Source organism: Podarcis cretensis (assembly GCF_951804945.1).
Source record: "Podarcis cretensis genome assembly, chromosome: 3".
NCBI lineage: Eukaryota > Metazoa > Chordata > Lepidosauria > Squamata > Lacertidae > Podarcis > Podarcis cretensis.
The window spans coordinates 70,271,708-70,292,540 of record NC_137172.1 but is presented as its reverse complement, the minus strand read 5'-3'; the positions used below and the strand labels follow the sequence as shown (position 1 = coordinate 70,292,540).

General features: G+C 39.2%; 1 protein-coding gene across 1 annotated transcript in view; it reads right to left on the bottom strand.

Moving 5' to 3' along the window:
• Nucleotides 1–5,187: 5,187 nt before the first annotated feature.
• Nucleotides 5,188–20,833, bottom strand: part of MAN1A1 (mannosidase alpha class 1A member 1) — a 53,559-nt gene continuing 37,913 nt past the window's right edge. Inside the window, 5 exon segments of the mRNA XM_079970782.1 lie at nucleotides 5,188–10,104; nucleotides 12,097–12,212; nucleotides 13,832–14,004; nucleotides 16,630–16,849; nucleotides 18,708–18,823. Of these exon segments, the coding sequence (XP_079826908.1) occupies nucleotides 9,981–10,104; nucleotides 12,097–12,212; nucleotides 13,832–14,004; nucleotides 16,630–16,849; nucleotides 18,708–18,823 (749 nt within the window). The 3' untranslated portion in view covers nucleotides 5,188–9,980.

Genomic DNA, 20,833 nt, shown 5'->3' with positions numbered 1-20,833 from the left:
AAACTGTTAACCTGAAGCACTATTTCTGGGTTAGTGGAGTCTGTAACCTGAAGCGTATGTAACCCAAGGTACCACTGTACAGCCTTAGAAAAGATTCTGGCCTTCAGAGATTACCACTACATTGCTGAATATGAAGCATGACTTCTTAAGATCATACTGTACTTCCAGGGGAGGGGACTTAAAGTGACGCCCTCCTAAGTTACACAAACATTCTCACTGTGCAAATAAATGTGCATGTTTTGAAAGCGCCTGCAGGATTTTATTGCTTGATTAATAACATTTTAGCCATATAAATAAAGTGGCATTTGCAACGGAACGTGAATGTGAGAATGTTGGGGGATATAACCCAACGAGGAGCTCTGCCTCCCTTCACATCTGTTCCTCTATTTGTTCAATTTGCATTTTTAAATTAATTCCATTATTCTTATGGAGCCCCAGCCTTCTCTCCTGTCCTTTCAGCATCTGTCCCCGTGACACCTTCCTTGATTCCAAACCCTGAGAAATAAAAGCAGCTCTGCGAACCAGCTGGTAGGAGAGAGCCCTGTAGCTGTCCTCTGATTCCCATGTGGCTCCCCTGAGCGATGTTCTTTTGAAATACTAACAGCATCTCTGGGCTGCTCCAGATTCTTGATTAAACTCAGCCTTTCTAGTCAACAGCTGAAAGGGACGGCATCTTTAATAATTTCTTTAATTCCTTTTTGGCTGGGAAAGTGTAAAAATCAAAGTCCACCAAGTTTTTGTTCCCCAGGGAGAGCTCAAGCTTTTTATTTTATTTTGAAATTGCTCCATGAAAGTAGTAAGAAAACTTCTCTCTCTCTCTCTCTCTCTCTCTCTCTCTCTCTCTCTCTCTCTCTCTCTCTCTGTGTGTGTGTGTAAAAAATAGGAAATCCATAACAGCTGTCCAAGGATTAAGAAACAGCGGGAGGTGCCAGGAGTGTGCTACAGCTTGGAAAATTCATAATAATAATCATTATTAGGATTCCTAAAGTGTCCAAGAGTGTTCAGAGCAATTACTTGCTTTATTTAAACATTTTTCATCCCATCCTTCAGCACAAGCGCTCTCAGAACAGCTAACAAATCCAAAGGTCCTCCTCTGCCCCTTTTATCCTCATGACAGCCCTGTGAGGTAGGTCAGAATGAAAGTCGGTGAAGGGCAGGTAATAAACAAATTAACAACAACAAAGCTCAGGGAAGATGAGATCTGGAATCCAGAAAACCTGAGGTGCTTCAGGTTTCCCATAATCTCACTGTTTGCTTCTGAGAAGCTCCATTCTTGTACGTTTAGTGGGATGGATGTGGCACTCTGTATTTGGAACAGGTCTTTTTTGATACACAGGCTAAATAGAAGCATTGAACTGTTTTTAATGAATTTTTCACCTTCCCTGCTCCTTCCAGTGAGCAAGGTTTTTAAACAGCTGCAGGGTTGTTGCCCTTGCTGTGACTGAAACTTACATACTGCGTCTTTCATTTGCTCCCCTGAATTTAGCTTTTGAGGACTGAGAAGGTCTCTTTCATCTCCCTTCATTGTTGGATCTGTAAAATGTGCAGACCCAGGTTGAGTTTGGTTTTTGAAATGTTAATTCATTACTTCTCACTTTCTGTTCTCTTTTCTTTGTTGGTTATTTCATGCAACATTTGTCTGGATGTAGCTTGGGGGTGAGTCTCAGTGTCTCTTCACTGTGCTAACATTTGAGAAACCAACAGAGTAGTGAGCTTAATAGTGGAGATCACCTTGGTTCTGCTCACTGAGACTCCTGAAATGGGCCCATTGGAAAGAGGTGCAGAAATCATCATAATACAGTGGTACCTCAGGTTAAGTACTTAATTCGTTCTGGAGGTCCGTTCTTAACCTGAAACTGTTCTTAACCTGAAGCACCACTTTAGCTAATGGGGCCTCCCGCTGCCGCTGCATCGCAGCTGCACGATTTCTGTTCTCATCCTGAAGAAAAGTTCTTAACCCAAAGTACTATTAACAGAGTCTGTAACCTGAAGCGTATGTAACCCGAGGTACCAGTGTATTGTGAAACATCCTTGCAGCTGTTGAACAATCTCATTTGCACAAGTTGTTTATACCTTCTGCATTGGATGTCTTATGTTCAAAAGGCATTTCATTGTGTACTTTGCGGTATGCATCTAGGTTATTTCCACCCTTGGGTTTTTCAGAGTTTTGCCTTTCCCGTGTTATAGCTCACTAGTGTGCTGGCCAGTACCTTCTAAGACAACTATTTAAAGTTACTGTGACCTTCCCTTAAAAATCCACAATGCACAAGGGAGTGGGATGTATTCTACATAGTGCTAACTTAAAGTCAATCAGCAGTATACTTGCTTTTTGGTGAAATATTTTGCACTAGTGGAACACCTTTGCACAAGAGAATGCAAGTTGCTGGTAACTTTGTCACACAATCATGAGATTCTTAAGGTACCCTGTGTTTTCAGATCCGAGAGTAAGAAATAATACGTGAATCTAGATAAATTTGGTATTAGTCAGAGTCTTAAGAAGAATTCTTTGCTCACTGTGTATCAGAGGTTTGGCAACTTGGGAATCAGAGCTGGAGGAAACATAACAATGAAAATACTAACAAGGGGAAAAAATGTTACCAGTTTCATAGTTCAGTCCTATGCAAGGTAGTTCGGAGGTCATTGTTGACTGTGCTCAGTTTCCTTCTAGGGGTGTATGTGTGTGTAGCTTAAGGGTCTTTTCACGCAAGGCTTAAATTTAACACAAGGCTGTGACTTCAGTTGACCTCTAATACAATTCTAAACTCATTTCAAGGCAAGTCAAGCTCTTTCAAAACAATTCTTGTCATTTCACAACAGCCCTAAACATCTATTGAGAGTGATATAAAGGAGCAATCAACAAACAGTGATGAGATTTTGTAGTGTGTTTGCTTTTAAATTTGGAGCCTATCTTTCCAGGCAAGCATGAACGGCAGAAACAATACTGACCCCCACAAAACATGGGCGTAGCCAGGATTTTTGTTGGGGGGGGGCAGGACTTGGTTGGAGTGGGCATACCCAATGTGATTAGCCAGTTAGTTAAGCATTTCTATTGTTTTACTTGATCGGGGGTGGGGGGGAGAGCTGCTCCCCTGGCCCCCCCGGCTACGCCCATGCCACAAAGCAAATTTTGTTCGGTTGTGAGTTTTTTGGTGGGGGTGTCATTTCAACTTGCTTAAGAGGAATAGTTTTAGCCTCTTCTGCCCCAGGCTTCACACTGGAAGTTTTGGGAGCCATTTGAAGTACCATATATAATGTGTGCATGCCCCCCCCCCCAAATTCTGCAACCAGAATCAAATGGCATGGACACATTTGCACATACTTTTTGGTTATACTTTATTCTGCTTCTTCCCCCTGGGAGACAGAACACAGAACTCTAAGGAAAGCAGGCGGCCTGCTCCCCAAACACTGGCATTGCTCTGTCTTTGCTTTTTACATCATTCCTGTAGCATCACCTAAGCAGCCTTTTCAAGAGCAGGGCAGTGGTGTGGTGGCGTTTCTCACAAGAGGGACTACCTGATCTCTCCAACCACTGTTCCTCACTACTACGCAAAGTATTTTCTTTAAGCAGTAGCAGAAAGTGTAGTTTGCAACTTTAAGGTCCATATGGCCCACGTCTGAATTTGAATGAGTTTTGTATCATCAGCTCCAGCCAGCACTACCAATTGTCCTGGATGGTGAGAGTTGTAGCCCAACAACGTTTGGAGGGCAACTGATGCTCCATCTCTGAGGCAAATGTGACCTTTACATGAGGGAGGTGGAAGTATTTAAAGATCTCCATTGCAGTACCTGTTGATGAAACAAATGTATCCATTTAGTCTTGTGACTCAGCCCATCTTGATCTGGTGAGGAAGTTGGTGACAGATAAGCCCTTTCTTGATCCCATTTGATTCACTTAGCCATACTTAGACCCACTGATATATATATATAACTCACTGAGAGATCTCCAACTAACTAGAATGCTTGGGTTGAACTGAAAGAATCACACAATGAGCTTATTTTGTACATGTGCTGCTCAATGACACACTACAGAATATTTCAAAGGATTGCAGGGGATTTATTGATCTTACCTTTGGTCCAGAAGTCACAAATGCAAGGTGTTTGTTAAAAACCATATCCTTAGCTCATTGGTTTCTTATGCCTGAAAGGTAGGAGGGCTGCTGTAGGGATCCTAAGTTGGAGACTCTTTTTGCAAAATTATTAAATGAGGAGGCACTGTCATGTTCAACAAGACTCCCAAGCTCACATGAACATTGGGATGATCTGAGCTCCACTAGAGGCTGATTGAGCTAACTGCTCAACAGCAGCTCTTTGTTCCCTAGGATTCTAGTACAAATAGTGTCATTTTGCTTATTCCCATTTCCTAAGCCCAAGACCTTCCAATCATGTCACCAAATCTTGTAAGAATCGTGTTGTGCCTTGGGGAGAAGGGGTTGAATAGAATTGTAGAGCTGAAAGGGCTGCCAAGGGCCTTCTAGTCCAACGCCCTGCAATGCAGGAATTTCAACTAAAGCATGCATGACAGGTAGCCATCCAACCTCTGCTTAAAAAGCAATGGAGAGTCCACAAAAAAGAAGCAACTTGCCCCTCCACTGGTTTACCAGACAGATAGACTAATTGACAGCAGGGGTGCCAATTCCTTAAGGAAAAAAAATAGCAGGGTAGTAGATTACACACACATAGATATTAGCACATTATTGGGGAAGTGGCTTTATGGGGCACCAAAAATCACTTGGGCAAGGACTGGATATAGCTTGCAGGCTGCAGTTTAGCTACTTCTGGTTTAGTTGGTAAGTACTGCTCCTGCCAACCTAGCAGTTTGAAAGCAAGTCAAAAGGGCAAGTAGATAAATAGGTATCGCTCCGGCGGGAAGGTAAACGGCGTTTCCGTGCGCCGCTCTGGTTCGCCAGAAGCGGTTTAGACATGCTGGCCACATGACCCGGAAGCTGTACGCTGGCTCCCTCGGCCAATAAAGCGAGATGAGCGCTGCAACCCCAGAGTTGTCTGCGACTGGACTTAATGGTCAGGGGTCCCTTTACCTTTACCTTACTGTAGTAGAAATAAATCTACAGAACCAGTTTTGGTTCATTACCTCCCATACAGCTATCCAGCATAACTTTTACTCTTTACAGGAAATTTAACTCTTTTGGCACTTCAGTGCAAGGAAAAATATCCACCAAAATAAGAGGCTGTATTAAAAGACTTTATTCACAATAGATTTTTTTGTTTTGTTTTACAAATATAGTTCTTAAAAAGTAAGCATTTTGTTCTCTTATAACTTCAGAGATTTCTATAAAGGTGGAAGAAAACTAAGTGGGATATGCAGAAATAATAATTAAAAAAATACACAATATGACCACACAAGTTTACTGAATCAACAAGGTGTCACTGGGTATCATAGAGCTGTCATATAAACAAACATGGACTTTAAATTCGCATTTCTCAGGATTTAATATATATTTAAACAACTGCAGTGTGATATGCTGAAGAGCAATGTAAATTTAGACACTGTTGAAACAGGAAGAGACACTTTAAAAAAATTAAAAATTGCCTTAAATTACATATACAGTGGTCAGCATTAGCTCAGTCACCCATAGTTACTCCTACTGAATGTAAACACAGTGTTATTTCCAGCTTGATTGTGTGACAATTTCTAGGAAATACTAAAAGTTAATTCTGAAGCTATTTACACCACTGTAAATAATTTCAGGACTGTAGCTACAACTTTTTAAATGGTGATCACTCTGAAGTTTTATACTTTGGTGTTTTGTGTTAACATAAATTACTGCTTTGAAGATATAAAAACATGTTTCTCTTACACTTTTGCAGTTCTACAGGGAGATACAATCTTCTTGTCTACTTACATCACTTTACAAAAAAGGTACATTATAGTGCAGCTTGTACATACAACCTGATTACTGTATGTTATAGAAACATTGTGCTCTTTCAAATAATAAGACCAATGAACAAAAAACTACCATAATCACAACTTCCCATAAAGAGAAATATGTAACTGATCAAAACACTTGTGTCAAATACATTAGGGAAAATAAACCTGGTGAAATAATCACTAAATTGCCTGCAAGAGGAAAATAAGAAATATCCAGTACAATTCCTGCTGCATTTATAAATTTCTATTTCAACTCTTTATAGTGACTGACAAAAATGTTTCACAGAAGCACAGTAACCATTTCACACATTTGGCCAGGTTCCCCCAAAATGGCACCAGTGGGTTTTGATGAGGTCCACACTGGAAGATTGGCAACAAATAGGGGAGAAATCTATGCATTAGGCCAGGCATAGGGAGACTTGGCCCTCCAGATGTTTTGGGACTACAACTCCCACCATCCCTTGCTAACAGGACCAGTGGTCAGGGATGATGGGAGTTGCCGAGTCAGGGATGATAGGAGGGCCAAGTTTGCCTATGCCTGTATTAGGCAATAAAAGATGTCAACTGGACCTGATCCACTGACAAAATACTACTGTTAGAGTGTGTTGGAAAAATGATTCCCTTTAAAGGCTTCTATCAGGACATTTCTGAGAAACAGGATGCTTAAGGTGTGGTGTATCCTGCCTAGAATATGGGGTTGGACTGAATATTATTTTTAACAATTCACTACATATGGCATTATACAGTTTGAGGGCTATAGGGTTTACTGAGCTTTGCTTAACCAGACAATACTTCTATGTATGAGCATCTGCTGAAAGCCCAGAAGAGCAAGTTACAAAGGGCTACTTAAGTTCAATGATGCCGTCTCTTGGAATGTTTAAAAGCCTATTAAACTGAACAGAAAATACTATCTGGATTGTGGCCTTTGAAAATCAGGACAATTTGTCTTAGCTATACATAGCAGATTATATCTCTACAGAACATTTTTTAAACAAAATGTTCCAGATTTATACGCGAAGAGAAGCAATCAATTGGCACAAAAAAGGGCGTGGTAATTCTACAAGACAGCCTGTTTAAAATGAAGGCTGGCAGGACTTCAGTCAGAAGGCAGAAATGGAATACTATATTAGAAAACTGAAAACCATACTAGGTAATCCAAGATCACTGCCATTTTTATTGGCTCAGTCTTAGAAGATGCCCTCTGCTTTTGGTTCTAACGTTTATTCCTCATATCGGATCTCAAATGGGATAATTCACATTCTACTACGATGCCTCTGTGGGAGAATTTGCTCAAAAGATGGATTTCCCCCATTGACACTAGCTTCCACAGAAAGTAAGAGGGGTTCTTCCATTGAAGCTGTAACTTAAGCTTGGGAAATCATTTAAAAATATCATTAAAAATTAAAAAAAACTTATACAGTTAGCAACTTTCAAAAATTTGGTGACTCTGCAGCCCTACATTTAATTGGTGTCTTGCATTTGCTTTTCCATTTTCCATTCCAATTAACCTTAAAAACAGAGGTCTACCAGTCAACATCAGCAGACTTACAGCATTCCAAGTTACCAGATGAGAACACCTGTATGGCTGAGTATATTTTGATCCTGTCCTCTTGCTTGTGTGTTGCATATATTTTCTTTATATGGCAGAAGCCACCACTATTTGCTTAAAAAATTAGAGAATTTAATTCCATTCTGCATTTAGACTTTGAATATACACACAATAGTGCTTTGGGTGATACAATAGGATGTTCTTTGTAGTTTGAAAAATGCATTATAGCCTGTGAGCTAGAAATAAACCAGAAGCTCCTTTCCCCTTCATTCCTTCAAAAGGAGGGGGAGGGGGAAGAGGATAAAATATGAAGTTTCTCATAACAGATAGTAAAGGAATGTTTAGATTTACCACAGTATTTATTTTCTATACACCAGGCTATCCAACTATTTTCAAATAAAAATGTTTAACGTGAGTAACATCTGAATTAATGTTTCACATAAATGAGTAAAGAAGTAAGCATACAGACACATAGCAGAAGAGCACAGTATATGAAAGGCTTCTTTTAATTTGTCTAACTGATTTTCTGGACTGTAAAGATGTTAGCAGAAGTCCAGAATCAGAAATGTGACACCGATTCTAGTTAAATAAAGGGAAAAAAATGCTTGTATTTTCATTATTATACTTTATTATAGTGGCTCTTGTGATGGCTTAAAAATCCATACACCAACACCATATCCAATTACTTGAACATCAGTCTTGAATAATAATCAAGTTTTAGTATAGGAAAATTTGCTAGCCCACTCATTTGTAATAACCAGAGATTCATGTGTGCCAGCAACTCGCATGGTTTCCTCTGATTCTTCAGCTGCCATGCCTGATCTTAGAATATTTTTTTAAAAAAATTGGGATGGGTGAGTAGGGAATGAATGTAGCATGGAGGCACAGAAAGAGGAATCATACATAAATTTGGGGGGAATTATTGTGTTCTCTCACTATTCTACCAGATCGAAATATAAGAGATTTCATTCCTATGGCCTTCACAAATGCTGTGGCATAGCCCTGGGTAAATCTATTATATTGAAAGTTGGAATTGTGTAAAGCTGTTCATCAGCACAGAAACTGATGCAGATTATTATCAGTTTTTTTAAATCTGTGGATCACTCATTTTATGCATCATTCCAAAAAGTCCTTCAACTACCAAGGAGTTACCTGTGTTGAATCAAATCTGTGTTTCTCATATTTCTTAGCATAAAAAGGTTTGCAATAGATTAGAATAACAGTGTTGACCTGTTAAATCACAGGCACCTATGTGGCCAAGTAGCTTTACTATATTAATCACTAATTAAAGGCTATTCTGCTCAGAAAGGCATCCCAACTGGTAAACTGGAAAAAGCGGTGCTGTTTCATCCTCTGATTAGACTACTAACCACAGTTATTGAAAAAAATTGGGCTGTCTCAACCAACATTCCATTTCTGTCACTTTGATTAACACTGATTAATATGAGTACAGAGTAGAATCTTTTTTAAAGCAAAGCATTTAAAGCAGTAGTGGTTTGTTTCTATCTCTCAAATGTGAATGAAAGCTGAAATGTGGATTTCTAAAGCATAGCACCTTCTCTTCCTACTTCCACAGCATTGTTCCAGGTATCTACCAAATGTCACACAGTGGAATGTCTGAAATGGCAATCAACATACTTGCAACACTAGCCACTCCTAGTCTCTAAGTGGGCTAAGGCTTAACTCAAAGGATTTCACAGATCAACCCATTTCTCATAAGCAATTACAAGTTTCAGGAGAAACCAGGTTGTGCCTTCAAATGCAAATCATGCTGAAACTTTGCACTAACTGAAGGTTTTGAGAATTGCAGTCTCAAATTGTTGTAGATAAAGGGTAAATTCAGATGGCAGCTACTATGCTCTTGGTGTGGTGGCTGCTTGTGAAACCAAATACAGGAAAAGAAAAGAAGGGCCCTAAATTTACTTGTTTTTAAGTTGATTTGCAGTTAGGTTCTAAAATTGTTATTAGATAAGGGTTTCAACATCTGGACTTTGCCTATCAAGAAAAGCCACAGTTTAACATAATAGTGCACACAGATGAGATGAAACTATTCTTATGAACAGAACACCTTCTAAAGTATTCAAATTACCAATTAATGATAGACCCGCATAAGAAGAGGCTGTCACAGTCAGATTTGTCTCTAGTAATAGACAAACCACATTAACATATATTAAAAAAGAAAAAGCTCTTCATACTTAATTCTTTATGGCTTTTTGCAACACAGCAAAGTATTACAGCTTAAAGCAGACATCTCCTCACAGAGGAGGAAAAGATTTTGCAGTCAAAAACAAAATGGAAAACAAGTAACATGCTGACCTCTGTATTCTATTTGGCCAGATGCATTTTGGAGCCTAACAAAATCTAGAGATGACAAGTTACAATTCCTGTCAAAAGATAAATATGTTTAATTATAATTAATTACTTTAGGTCCCTTGTTAAATATTGTATGGGTAGACACCAGACTGCAAAAAATTGGTTCAAAACAAAAATATGATGGAATTTTAATTACTACATTGTGTGCCCCAAACAGAATTCAGCATTATTTTATTGGCTTTTTCTTTTTTCCTCCTCTTCTTTTTTCAGAACTGGTAGAGGGTGTGCCTCAGTGTTAAAGACCCAATGTTCAAACGGTAGAAGATCATCTTCAGAAAATAATAAATATAGATACCTGGCAAAAAGAAAAGGATATTTAACAAACTACAAAACTGGAAGGCTCACATAGGAATAATAATGGAATCATTTGTATCTCTCAAAACACCTAGATCAATAAAAGTGCAACATATTTTCAATGTGGCAGAGTGGTTAGTGTTGAACTAGGACCTGGGAGAACAGGGTTCAAGCTTATTATGTGGGCCAGTCTGTGCCTAAACTACCTCAATGGGTTGTTGGGAGGATAAAAAGGGTCAAGGAAAACCATGTCTGCCCCCTGAGCGCCTTGGACGAAAGGGGGGATATAACTAAAATAAAACAAAATATAAAGGAATACCTAGGAAAACACCTGACTGCACCTAAATTTTAGTTCCCTAAGCTCACATTTTTGTGTGTGTGCAAAGCAGTTTAGCACTCAAAATGACACATGGGGAATGAAGAGATTTCCTCTAAGGAAACATGGAAATGCAGCTATGGGACTGTTTTGATCTCCAATTTACAGAAGCTCCAGAAGCTTAAATGGTGCTTAGAAAGCCCCTGTTGCCTCTGGAAGGGATGATATACAGAAGATCAGCCCTGATGGATCAGACCAAAGGCCCATCTAGTTTCCATAGTTTTCACGCAGATGCCAAATGATACTCAGTTGCTCCAGAGCCTCCCCTTCGAGAGTCCCTTCACAAATTATCTATTGGGAACATAGTATTTGTAATAAAGTATTTGTCCAGGCAGTGTTAACTAATCCTTTTAGACGGGTAGCTTGCCAAATCCACTTTTGAAAGGGTCTTGTGTACCTGATTTGGAAGCACCTTTACTTTCTTAACATTTCCTTGAGAAGTTCAGACTTCTGGAGAAAAGCAACTGATACAACTGTGTGTAACTAAAGTTTGCCAACCTTCTCTTTCCATCAGCCCCCCTCCATCTGCCTGGGCAACTCCTCTCTGTCAGGCTCCACAGATAGTAAAGCTTATACAGTGGTACCTCGGGTTACATACGCTTCAGGTTACAGACTCCGCTAACCCAAAAATAGTGCTTCAGATTAAGAACTTTGCTTCAGGATGAAAACAGAAATCGTGCTCCAGCAGCGTGGTGGCAGCAGCAGGCCCCATTAGCTAAAGTGGTGCTTCAGGTTAAGAACGGACCTCCGGAATGAATTAAGTACTTAACCCGAGGTACCACTGTATAGCACATTGCCAGAGTTCAAAACACTTCATAAATTCTCACTAATAATATTTATTATTTCCATGTTACAGAAAGTAGGGTTGGGTCAGAAAATGGAGAATTCAAGGTAACTAAGCAAATTTCTACTGTATCTGATATGAATTGAATCACAGGACTTTCTAGCGCATCTGCTCTGCCAGTATTTGTTTATATCTTGACTTTCTTTCAGTGAGCTCATAGCAGCATAAATGGTTCTCTCCTCCAGTCTATTCTCATAAAACACTGGGGGTAAGTGCAGAAACAGGGATGGGTTCCATGCTCAAGGTTGAGTGGGAATTTGACCATGGTTCTCCTAAGTCCCAAGTCCGACACTACCCACATGTCAGTTTCCAGAGGCAACAGAACCAAATGACTGCAGTCTCACCCTTACTTGGAACCAATCTGCCTAAACACAGCCCTGGCGTTCCTGGTCACAGTTACATTTTTTTGTCCTTGTCTGAACTGATATGCTTGCTGAAGACATCAGCAGTATCCCCTGAAGCCCCCTATTTCTATTCTGGCCCCGAACAGCATTTCCACGCAATTCTTTGCCAAAAAAAAGCAGAACTCATTTTCTCGACCACACACCAAGATTATGTGCAACACTCCCACCTATTAAAATACTATGGCACTTCAGTAAACAAACCATATTGTCTTTGAAAGACCACTAGCGATAACCCGCTTGCTTCTCCTGGTTCTGACTCCCCATATTCCCATACCCCTTTTTTGTTCTGTTGCCCTGTACACCAGCCCATACAAAGATTAATGACTTTTAGCTCGTCAACTTTTAAACTGAAGGGTTTCAATTGCTTACTTGAGAGTTTCTGAAAGGAAGAAACTTTGCTGCACATCATCGTGGGTTTGACGGTTGCTGTAAACATCCCTAACACCAGAATAGCCGCCATCTACTCTGCAGTATTTTTCCAATGCCTGGATTTAAAGAAAAGAAAAGAGGAGTTTGATATTTTATAACTTACACCCTGCGCTTTAATGTAAAACATCTTGAGGGAACCTAATAGCACAAAGTTACAAATTTAAACAATATAAAATAGCACAATTAAACATCAGCATCACAACAAATGTAAAACAACTGCCCAACTGAAGCCACTAAGACTAGTTAATGATTACTATTTAAAGTCTCATTGATTTTGAGCTATTTAACACACAACTTCAAAATGGAGTCCTCAAATTCCCTACACTGTAGTTTTTTCAAAGGGATACAGTTCCTGAACTCAAAGGACACGCAGAGTAGAAAAACTACCCTCTTTATTCCACACCTAGACAAAGCTCCTATTGTACTGATGTGTTTCCCAGCTCACCAACCATTCTGATGGAAGTTGAAGATACTGAAAGCTACTGGGCACAGTATGACTTGGGACCTAAATACTTGAGGTTATCTTGGTATCTGCTGATGGGGCCCTACTGAGAAGTGCACCAGTGAGTGATTGCAGCTGCTGTTACTATTATGGTTTTACCATTTCAATATTTGTCTGATGTTCATGTTTTGATATTTATGATTACAGTTGCATTGAACTTTATATTTGGCTGTGGTATTTGCTATGTAATTACTATATATTGCTTTGGGATCACTTTTGACATGACCGGCAGCCAATAAATCCAAGGAATTGGACACTGAATATATTCATGTTAAAACAGAGTGAGGTATTGATGGATACTAAAAAAGAATAGTTATTTTTCAAACAAAAGGAAATAGGAGATTTGTGGAGAACTGTCTGGGATATTTTGTGGGAAACTGCAGTCAAACATAACTATGCATGAGTGCTGGTTAGTACATGAAGGGGTTAAGAACAGAGAAGTTTGTTCCTAGACTCAGGTCACACTTCTCTGATGTGGGAGGAAGTGAAGCCTTCTCTTCCTGTTCCCTCTCTGTGCGCCATGTAACTGGTCAAGAAGATTTGTCTAAGCAAGTGCCAAGCTTGTTTTTGATGCTTTCTGTATTTTCTACCCAAGAGTGTTCTGCCAGTGTTCTCCTTGCTGCTGCTTGGACAAATGCATGAATCTTTGGAACCTCTGGAACATTTTGTAAATAAAGTATTTTAAACATACTTACCAGTGTGTAGTAAGTTCACTGCAAGAGTGGTAGAAAAAGAGGAACACTGTAAAAGGGTCTACCAACCTATATTCCTATTGATATTGCTGCTGGACTTTTGTGTGTTTAAACTCTGCTATTGGGGGCTCTCTTCTGCTACAGAGTGTGCAAAGCTCCATGTTTTGAATCTGGGCACCCAGTGGATTCTTTTGTTATTTACCCCCCACACGTGGGTCACAAGGATTAATATTTTCCTCCCGTATAAGCTGAGTATTTATCAGTATTTCCAGCTGATGAACAAGGTGGGAGGGCACTAAGGAACTAAAATCAAGGAGTTAGAAGCAATTTATAAGGACACTGTTAATGAGGAATTATTTAAGGTACTGGGTAATTTTAAAATTCACATGAGGCAGAAAAATCATTAATTTTTACTAGGCAAGCTTATTTTGAGTGAAAATAAAATACATTGTTCAAAATTAAGCCTTTAAAGAAACATTACCTCTACAGCTTCCCAGCCCCACTGCCGGTACTTTGGATCATGAGTGAATCTCCACATATACATGTAGGTTTCGATAACTTCAGGCCGTAAGATGTAGTATTTTTCATTCTGTCTAGTAGCAATTGCCTCAACTCCACCATCAAACCTGAAGGCTTCTGGTCCCAGCTTCATGCCTACACAAACAATGTGCAATATCCAAATGAGTCAGCACATGAAAAACTTTCAACTCTTCAGCATGTGGTAGAGCTTTATTAATTTACGTGAATCATTCATATAAGGTTAGTACTATGTCACAGAAATATTTTTGCCATTTCTGAACTCCACTATTCAATGCTTGCGTCACTAATGCATGACATTTTAGTGTGGAGGGCACAAATATTTTGAAAGCATCCCAATAAAACTTATAAAAACACACCTCTTTTATGACATTTATTGATATCCCTGTCCCTTCCAGGGAATAATGCAGAATAAAAAGGGCAAACTGGGGAAACTAGAAGAATGAATTTGCTTAAAAATTGTAGGCAACAATTGAAAGTTGGGTCAAACATAACGTTGGACTATGAATAGGCCTTATATATGAACTACTCTAAGTTTTCTAGCAATATTGCTTTCTCTCACTCCAAATTTTATTGGAAAAGGAAACATGTCCTTGATAAAACTTTAGCTTGAATATTTAAAATCTTATTATTTTTTGAGTACATAATGCCGATTGGTTGAATGGGTTTATATGCCAACAGTTGAGCCTATTTTAAATAGGCTCAACTGATCTCAACTAGAAGCCAGGTTAAGGAACACTCCTTCAGCCGAGATTCGGCAAACACCCTCACTTTTGACTCTTAGGTGTCTCTTCAATATCTTTTCATACTGACAAGTCTTGCATTGGTTTGAGTTCTTTTAATCTGGTTGCCATTTTTATTATTGTTTTGTACTGTTTTTAATGATTTTTGTGTTTTATTGCCAGAGACTGTAGCAAATAAATACTTTAATAAATATTGATCTGTGCTTGTTTCAAGTTCTAGGCAATTCAAAATTAAGCTCTCGCATGCAGTGATCATACTTTGCAGTCTGCTACTTTTTCCTTTACTGGACAGTTTGGGTGTAACTTGGAAGTTTACAAGACAAGTGCCCGTTCCTCTGGAAGCAGAAGCAACTATTAAAACGCTACTAAAATCTACAAAGTAGTCATTAGTAAAAGCAGTTAAGTGAAAGACATAGGAATACATTTAAATCTGCTGGGAACATGTTGCATCTTTTTAGCTTTTTAAAAATACCTGTAAAAACAAACCCTTTAGAAGTTTTCCCATTGATGTACATGGATATTGGACAACTGTGTCCAATATCTATTGATTGTGTTTTAACAGAGGTAAAATGATACATAATGCATGTGTGTTGAAATGGGGAAGCTTCCAAGTAAACTGAGTGGAACTGATTTCTAGCACAGCCTTCTCCAATGTAGCGCCCTCCAGATGTTTTGGACTATGCCTTCCATCACCCCATACCACTGGTCATGCTAGTTGGGGCTGATGAGGAGTTGGAGGTCAACAACATCTTGAAGGCACCAGGTTGGAAAAGCTAGTCTAACTTTTTACATGTCTGTCAAACTAACACAGGCACTCACTGGCTGATAGCCCACTACAAAACTTGCTACCAGTGTTAAAAAGGAGAGCGAGAAACACTCTTTACTTAATAAGAAAATAGATTACAGGTAGTGTCATCCTGTACCAATCATAGTTTCAGTGGTGTTGTCTAACTACTCCAAAGACAGAAGAAGGTTGTCAAAAGCAGTTCTACAGCTTATCTTTGAATGCATGAATATACCACTCTGAGTCTTAATATCAAGGGGAAACTTCCCCTCAAAAAACTTCCCTCCAAACAACATACAGTGGTACCTCGCTTTATGAACTTAATCCATTTCAGAAGTCCGTTCTTAAACCGAAACAGTTTTTAAACCAAGGCGTGCTTTCCCTAATGCGGTCTCCCGCCACCGGTGCCCTTTCATCTTTCAGATTCCGTTCTTAGACCAAGGTAAAGTTCTCAAAGCAGGACACTACTTCCAGTTTTGCGGAGTTTGTAAACCGAATCGTTTGTAAACAGGGCTGTTCTTAAACTGAGGTACCACTGTACTCTGTACGGAGCACTTTGCTTCAGGATGAGAACAGAAATCGTGCTCCGGCATCGCAGCGGCAGTGGGAGGTCCCATTAGCTAACGTGGTACCTCAGGTTAAGAACAGTTTTAGGTTAAGAACTGACCACTAGAATGAATTAAGTTCTTAACCCGAGGTATCACTGTATAAGTATTGTATCTGTTTGCAGGCAGACTCAGTCAGTTAGTCAGTCAGTCAGTCAGTCAGTCAGTGAGTGTGTCTGTCTGTGTGTGTGTATGGAGCCTAACTCAGAAGTGAAGCCTGTACTCTGTGTATGCTCTGAAGCTAGTTTAAACCATCTGTTCACTATGTTGTTTATTTGCAAACAAGTTTTAGCTCGGTAAAGCTTTTATTCTTTTACTGAAGAAGACTCTGCATTATTAATTTACGCTGCACGTCAATCTGCTCTGGGATTTGGTGGTGAAGGGACATAAAAATAATAGATGACCCTCGTGGACCCTTCCAACTCTACAAGTCTGCGATTCTGTGATGACAAGTAATACAAATTCAATGCAGAAAAAGTAAAATGTATTAATTATGTTGGGGTGGGGGAAAGCAAAATGCACAGCACTAACCATCAATATAGAAATGGGCATGTTTTTTGGGAAAAAACCCTCTCTGGAAAAGAGCTACTCCACAAAGTTTAATGCTTACTTGTGCGATCATAAGACTCATGACATGTGCGGGCAATTTCAGCACCAAGTTCAATGTGACGTCCAGTTTTATCAGCAGGTGCTCCATCTGCACCCAGAACGAACATCCCTCCAGCAAAGCAAGTGAGGTGGCCCATTTTGTGTTCAAGCAGCCCACCCTTCCACTCAGCAATGTACATCAAACCAGTGCTAGATTTTCGGAGCAGATGGGTTTCGATAGACTAGAAAAATGCAAAGATATTTCTGTATTAGAAATAGACGCTCAGCTGGAAGGCATACTGCAGATCAGAAAGGGTACCAGAGGATGTTGTCATAGTTAACAAGAAGAATCAAGGAAGTTCTTTTGAGACAGGAAGGCTTCCCTCAGAAACTAGAAACGTTGCCCAAATTAGAACAATATGAAAAACAAATTTGTACAAAAATGCTAGCAGACGGTAATGGTTGTAAAAAGGAAGCATGTTGCTAAAAACATTAAGACAAACAATAAAATAGTCTTTAAATACATCAGAAGCAGGAAACCAGCTAGGCAGGTGGCTGCATCAATAGAAAGCAGGGGAGGAAAAGGAGTGTACAAAGGAGCTGAATACCGTATTTTTCGCTCTATACCAGACCATAAGACGCACCTAGTTTTTGGAGGAGGAAAACAAGAAAAAAAATAGTCTGAATATCAGAAGCCAGAACAGCAAGAGGGATCGCTGTGCAGCGAAAGCAGCAATCCCTCTTGTTGTTCTGGCTTCTGGGATAGCTGCGCAGCCTGCTTTCGCTCCATAAGACGCGCACACATTTCCCCTTACTTTTTAGGAGGGAAAAAGTGAGTCTTATAGAGCAAAAAATACGGTACATTTGTTGTGTCTGTCTTTACTGCCTGAAGTGACATTTTCAGGGAGAGACATGAAGAACCGAGGCAAATAGTGACAAAGGACAAAATTCTAGGCCTTACTGACATATTTAAAATAAACAACTTGCCAGATCCAGATAGTATCTACTCTAGCATTCTTGAACTCTAATGTGAAAAGATTTAGGGGCTTCTTAGTCTGCCTGGCAGCAGTACCCCTCCCCATAAGCGACTTCCATAGGTTGGTATAGTATTTCATGAAGAATGAGCAGCTGTCATGGCAAGGGCAGATTTCGGCACACACAGTATGTTACTAGTGTTTCACATATGCAGTGGCCTCTGTACAGCATAGGCTTAGTTGACATATCTGATTAAACTTTTTAAAAAGATGGAAACCCAACTTATTATGCTTCCCTTTACCTGAGGGCTACAGGACTGCTTTTAAAAACCCACCATCTTTGAACAGTCACAAAGATACATTTTAGTCACAACAGCCAGTGATGGCTTCATTCAGAAATAACAGATTTTCAATATTTAGTTATTGCTGTTCCTTGTAGCCATTGGGGGGGGGGGGGGAATCCTGCAAGGCCACTACACACATTCCGTCAACTAATGTTGTCAACATAAAAGCTATTGAAAAATGTGCTGTCATGATGTTTTGAAACAGAATTGACACATGTTTAATAACCATGTAGGTCTGGTTCAAGAGATGTTTTGTGTGAGCAGTCCTGCTTCCTCATGCCCTATCACACACCATTCTGAAAGGACCCTCGATCCTGGGAGCAGCTTCTGAGGGGAGGAGTTTGGGAAATCATTGGCATGCGAGCAGAGTCTGTCTATGGGTCAAACCCATTACATTTACAAATTTTTTCTACTGCCAAGCATGGAGTAAATTATATGCTTTGTTAGTACTGTACCTCTTTTCACAGATAAATAGGCTTCGGCTAATCTTACAACTAGAGGGAAACTGGGAATATGACCACCAGACACAGGTACATAATCAGTACGATGTGAAGACAGATGTAGGAGGAAATCACAGTCTATTTATAAATTAGGAACAATGACATTCATGTAAAGTAGATGAATATACTTAAAAGTTTTGTTTAAAGGAATACATATTCAATCAAAATTTATTGTTGAAAACATTTAAACAATCCAGACACTTAACATATGCTGCAAAACCCCTTTCTTTAGAAGGTGTTTCATATTAGAAAATCTTAAGTAGATTTATATATTTCATTTACCTGAACAGCATCATAATACATCTGCATGCCTTCTTCATCTGTCTTGTCTGACATTAGCCATGCCTTCAGCAAATATTCATAAAAGCTATCTCCAAGCCCTCCAATTGACACATGATCTGAAAAGAAACAAACAGAAAAGCACTCTAAACTAATTTCACCTTCAATTTAAGTGTCTGTACACTCCCCACCTAATTTTAAAGATGAACTGCAAAATAACTCTTTGCACAGTAAAGCCAGAAACCCAAGAAATTATTTTAATTTGTAACCCTGCGCACACTTATCTAGGTGTAATTGCCATTGAACAAAGTGAGGCTGACTTCCATGTAGATATGCAAAGGATTGGGCTGCAAGCCATTATTCAGAATAAAAGTGCTCTACAAACAACACTTTTTGATAAGCTGATTATATATAAATCCAATCACTCTGTATTGTATTACTTCAAAATTTAGTGCTCTGCGAGCATGAAAGAATGTCAAGCATTTGGCATATTTAGCTGAACTCTACCCCTAACATAAAGTTAAAAAGTCCTCCCATTCAACCTGATTTGATGAACTCATTCTATTCTTTCTGTTCTATAAGTGGGACGGACACATGGTTCAAATGCAATGCATACCGTCATCTGGGTTTAAAAAGGTGAACCAGTCTAATTTTAAGTTGACTCTTTAGGTTTGATTTTAAGCCATGTTGTTTGATTTTGCAAGTTGATTCTCCTTTAGGTTAAATAGGAGGCAATGCTACACTTAAGAGTTTTATTGAACCTTTTAAATGAATATTTCTAGGATGATGAGATACATTTTATGCTTTCTTTCTTTTTCCAGATCATAGTGCATCTACCTCTTCTAAGGTGGCTAAATACTGTGCTGCTGCATGTAAATTAGTCACCAGGGACTAATTGTAGCAAACATCATTTTGTTTTCCGTGTCTGGTGCTTTTATAGTATGATACAGTTACAGTGGTGCCTCGGGTTACAGACTCCGCTAACCCAGAAATAGTACCTCGGGTTAAGAACTTTGCTTCAGGATGAGAACAGAAATCGTGCAGCAGCAGCGCGGTGGTAGCGGGAGGCCCCATTAGCTAAAGTGGTGCTTCAGGTTAAGAACAGTTTCCAGTTTCCAGAACGAATTAAGTTCTTAACCCAAGGTACCACTGTACTAGTGATTTTATTGTTAGGGCTCTTTATTTTGTTTTCCTTGATATTTTATATATTTGCAAAAAAATTCTGGTCATTGACCATAATGGCAGATTTCCTAAATGTCAGTCATTGCTATGACTTCAATCACAGCAAAACAGTGAAAGGAAGAATAAAGTAAGTGTTTCACATAGCTAATGAGCAGAATACTGCTGGAGCAATGTGCCCCGTATGGACCAGAAATTTATTTATATTAAATGAAATCTGGAAAATTGAGGAGTATGTCTATTCTGGGAGGGATGGGGGGCAGCTTTCTCTTTCACACCTATACCAAATATCCTGAAAAGAAGTCTATTTAACTTCATGAAGTTCTTCCTTTCCAAATTATGCCTTCAAAATTGAAATGACAGACATGCTTGTTTACTCTTTAAGGCTTAAAACCAAACAAGTAATATGGCCTACTTTTTCCTATTAAAGGTTTCACCTTCACAGTGTGCATCTTTAACTATCAGCCTGTGACCTGGTATTTAGTTTTCTGAAATGTTACCTTTGCTCTCCATTTCCAAAGAAATGTTCTGTGATGGCAAGATAGAATTACGAAGAACTAACAAAACAGAACACTTTTTTTAAAGTAAAGAAATACCTCATTAATTACATGAGTGTCCACAATACAAAGAAGAAAGAAGCTTTTCTCAGAAGAATGAGTGCACTCTCTGTGATGGAAGGTTGATCTCTGAATAGCAGCATTTAAATGACCTTTGCAGTTTCCTAAATGAATTACCTCAGAAACTCTTGACATTTGCAGACTAAATAGCACAAGCAGAGTCTCATCAATAATAAGTCCTGCTATTATATCCATTACTGCTAGAGACAAATCTAATAACCCATGACGCTGAAAATCACTTTCAATTTGCAACTGAAGTAACAAAGGCTAAATAAATGTACAGGAACAATAGCAATAAAATAGTTCCGACATTCGGAACTATAGTACTGCTGG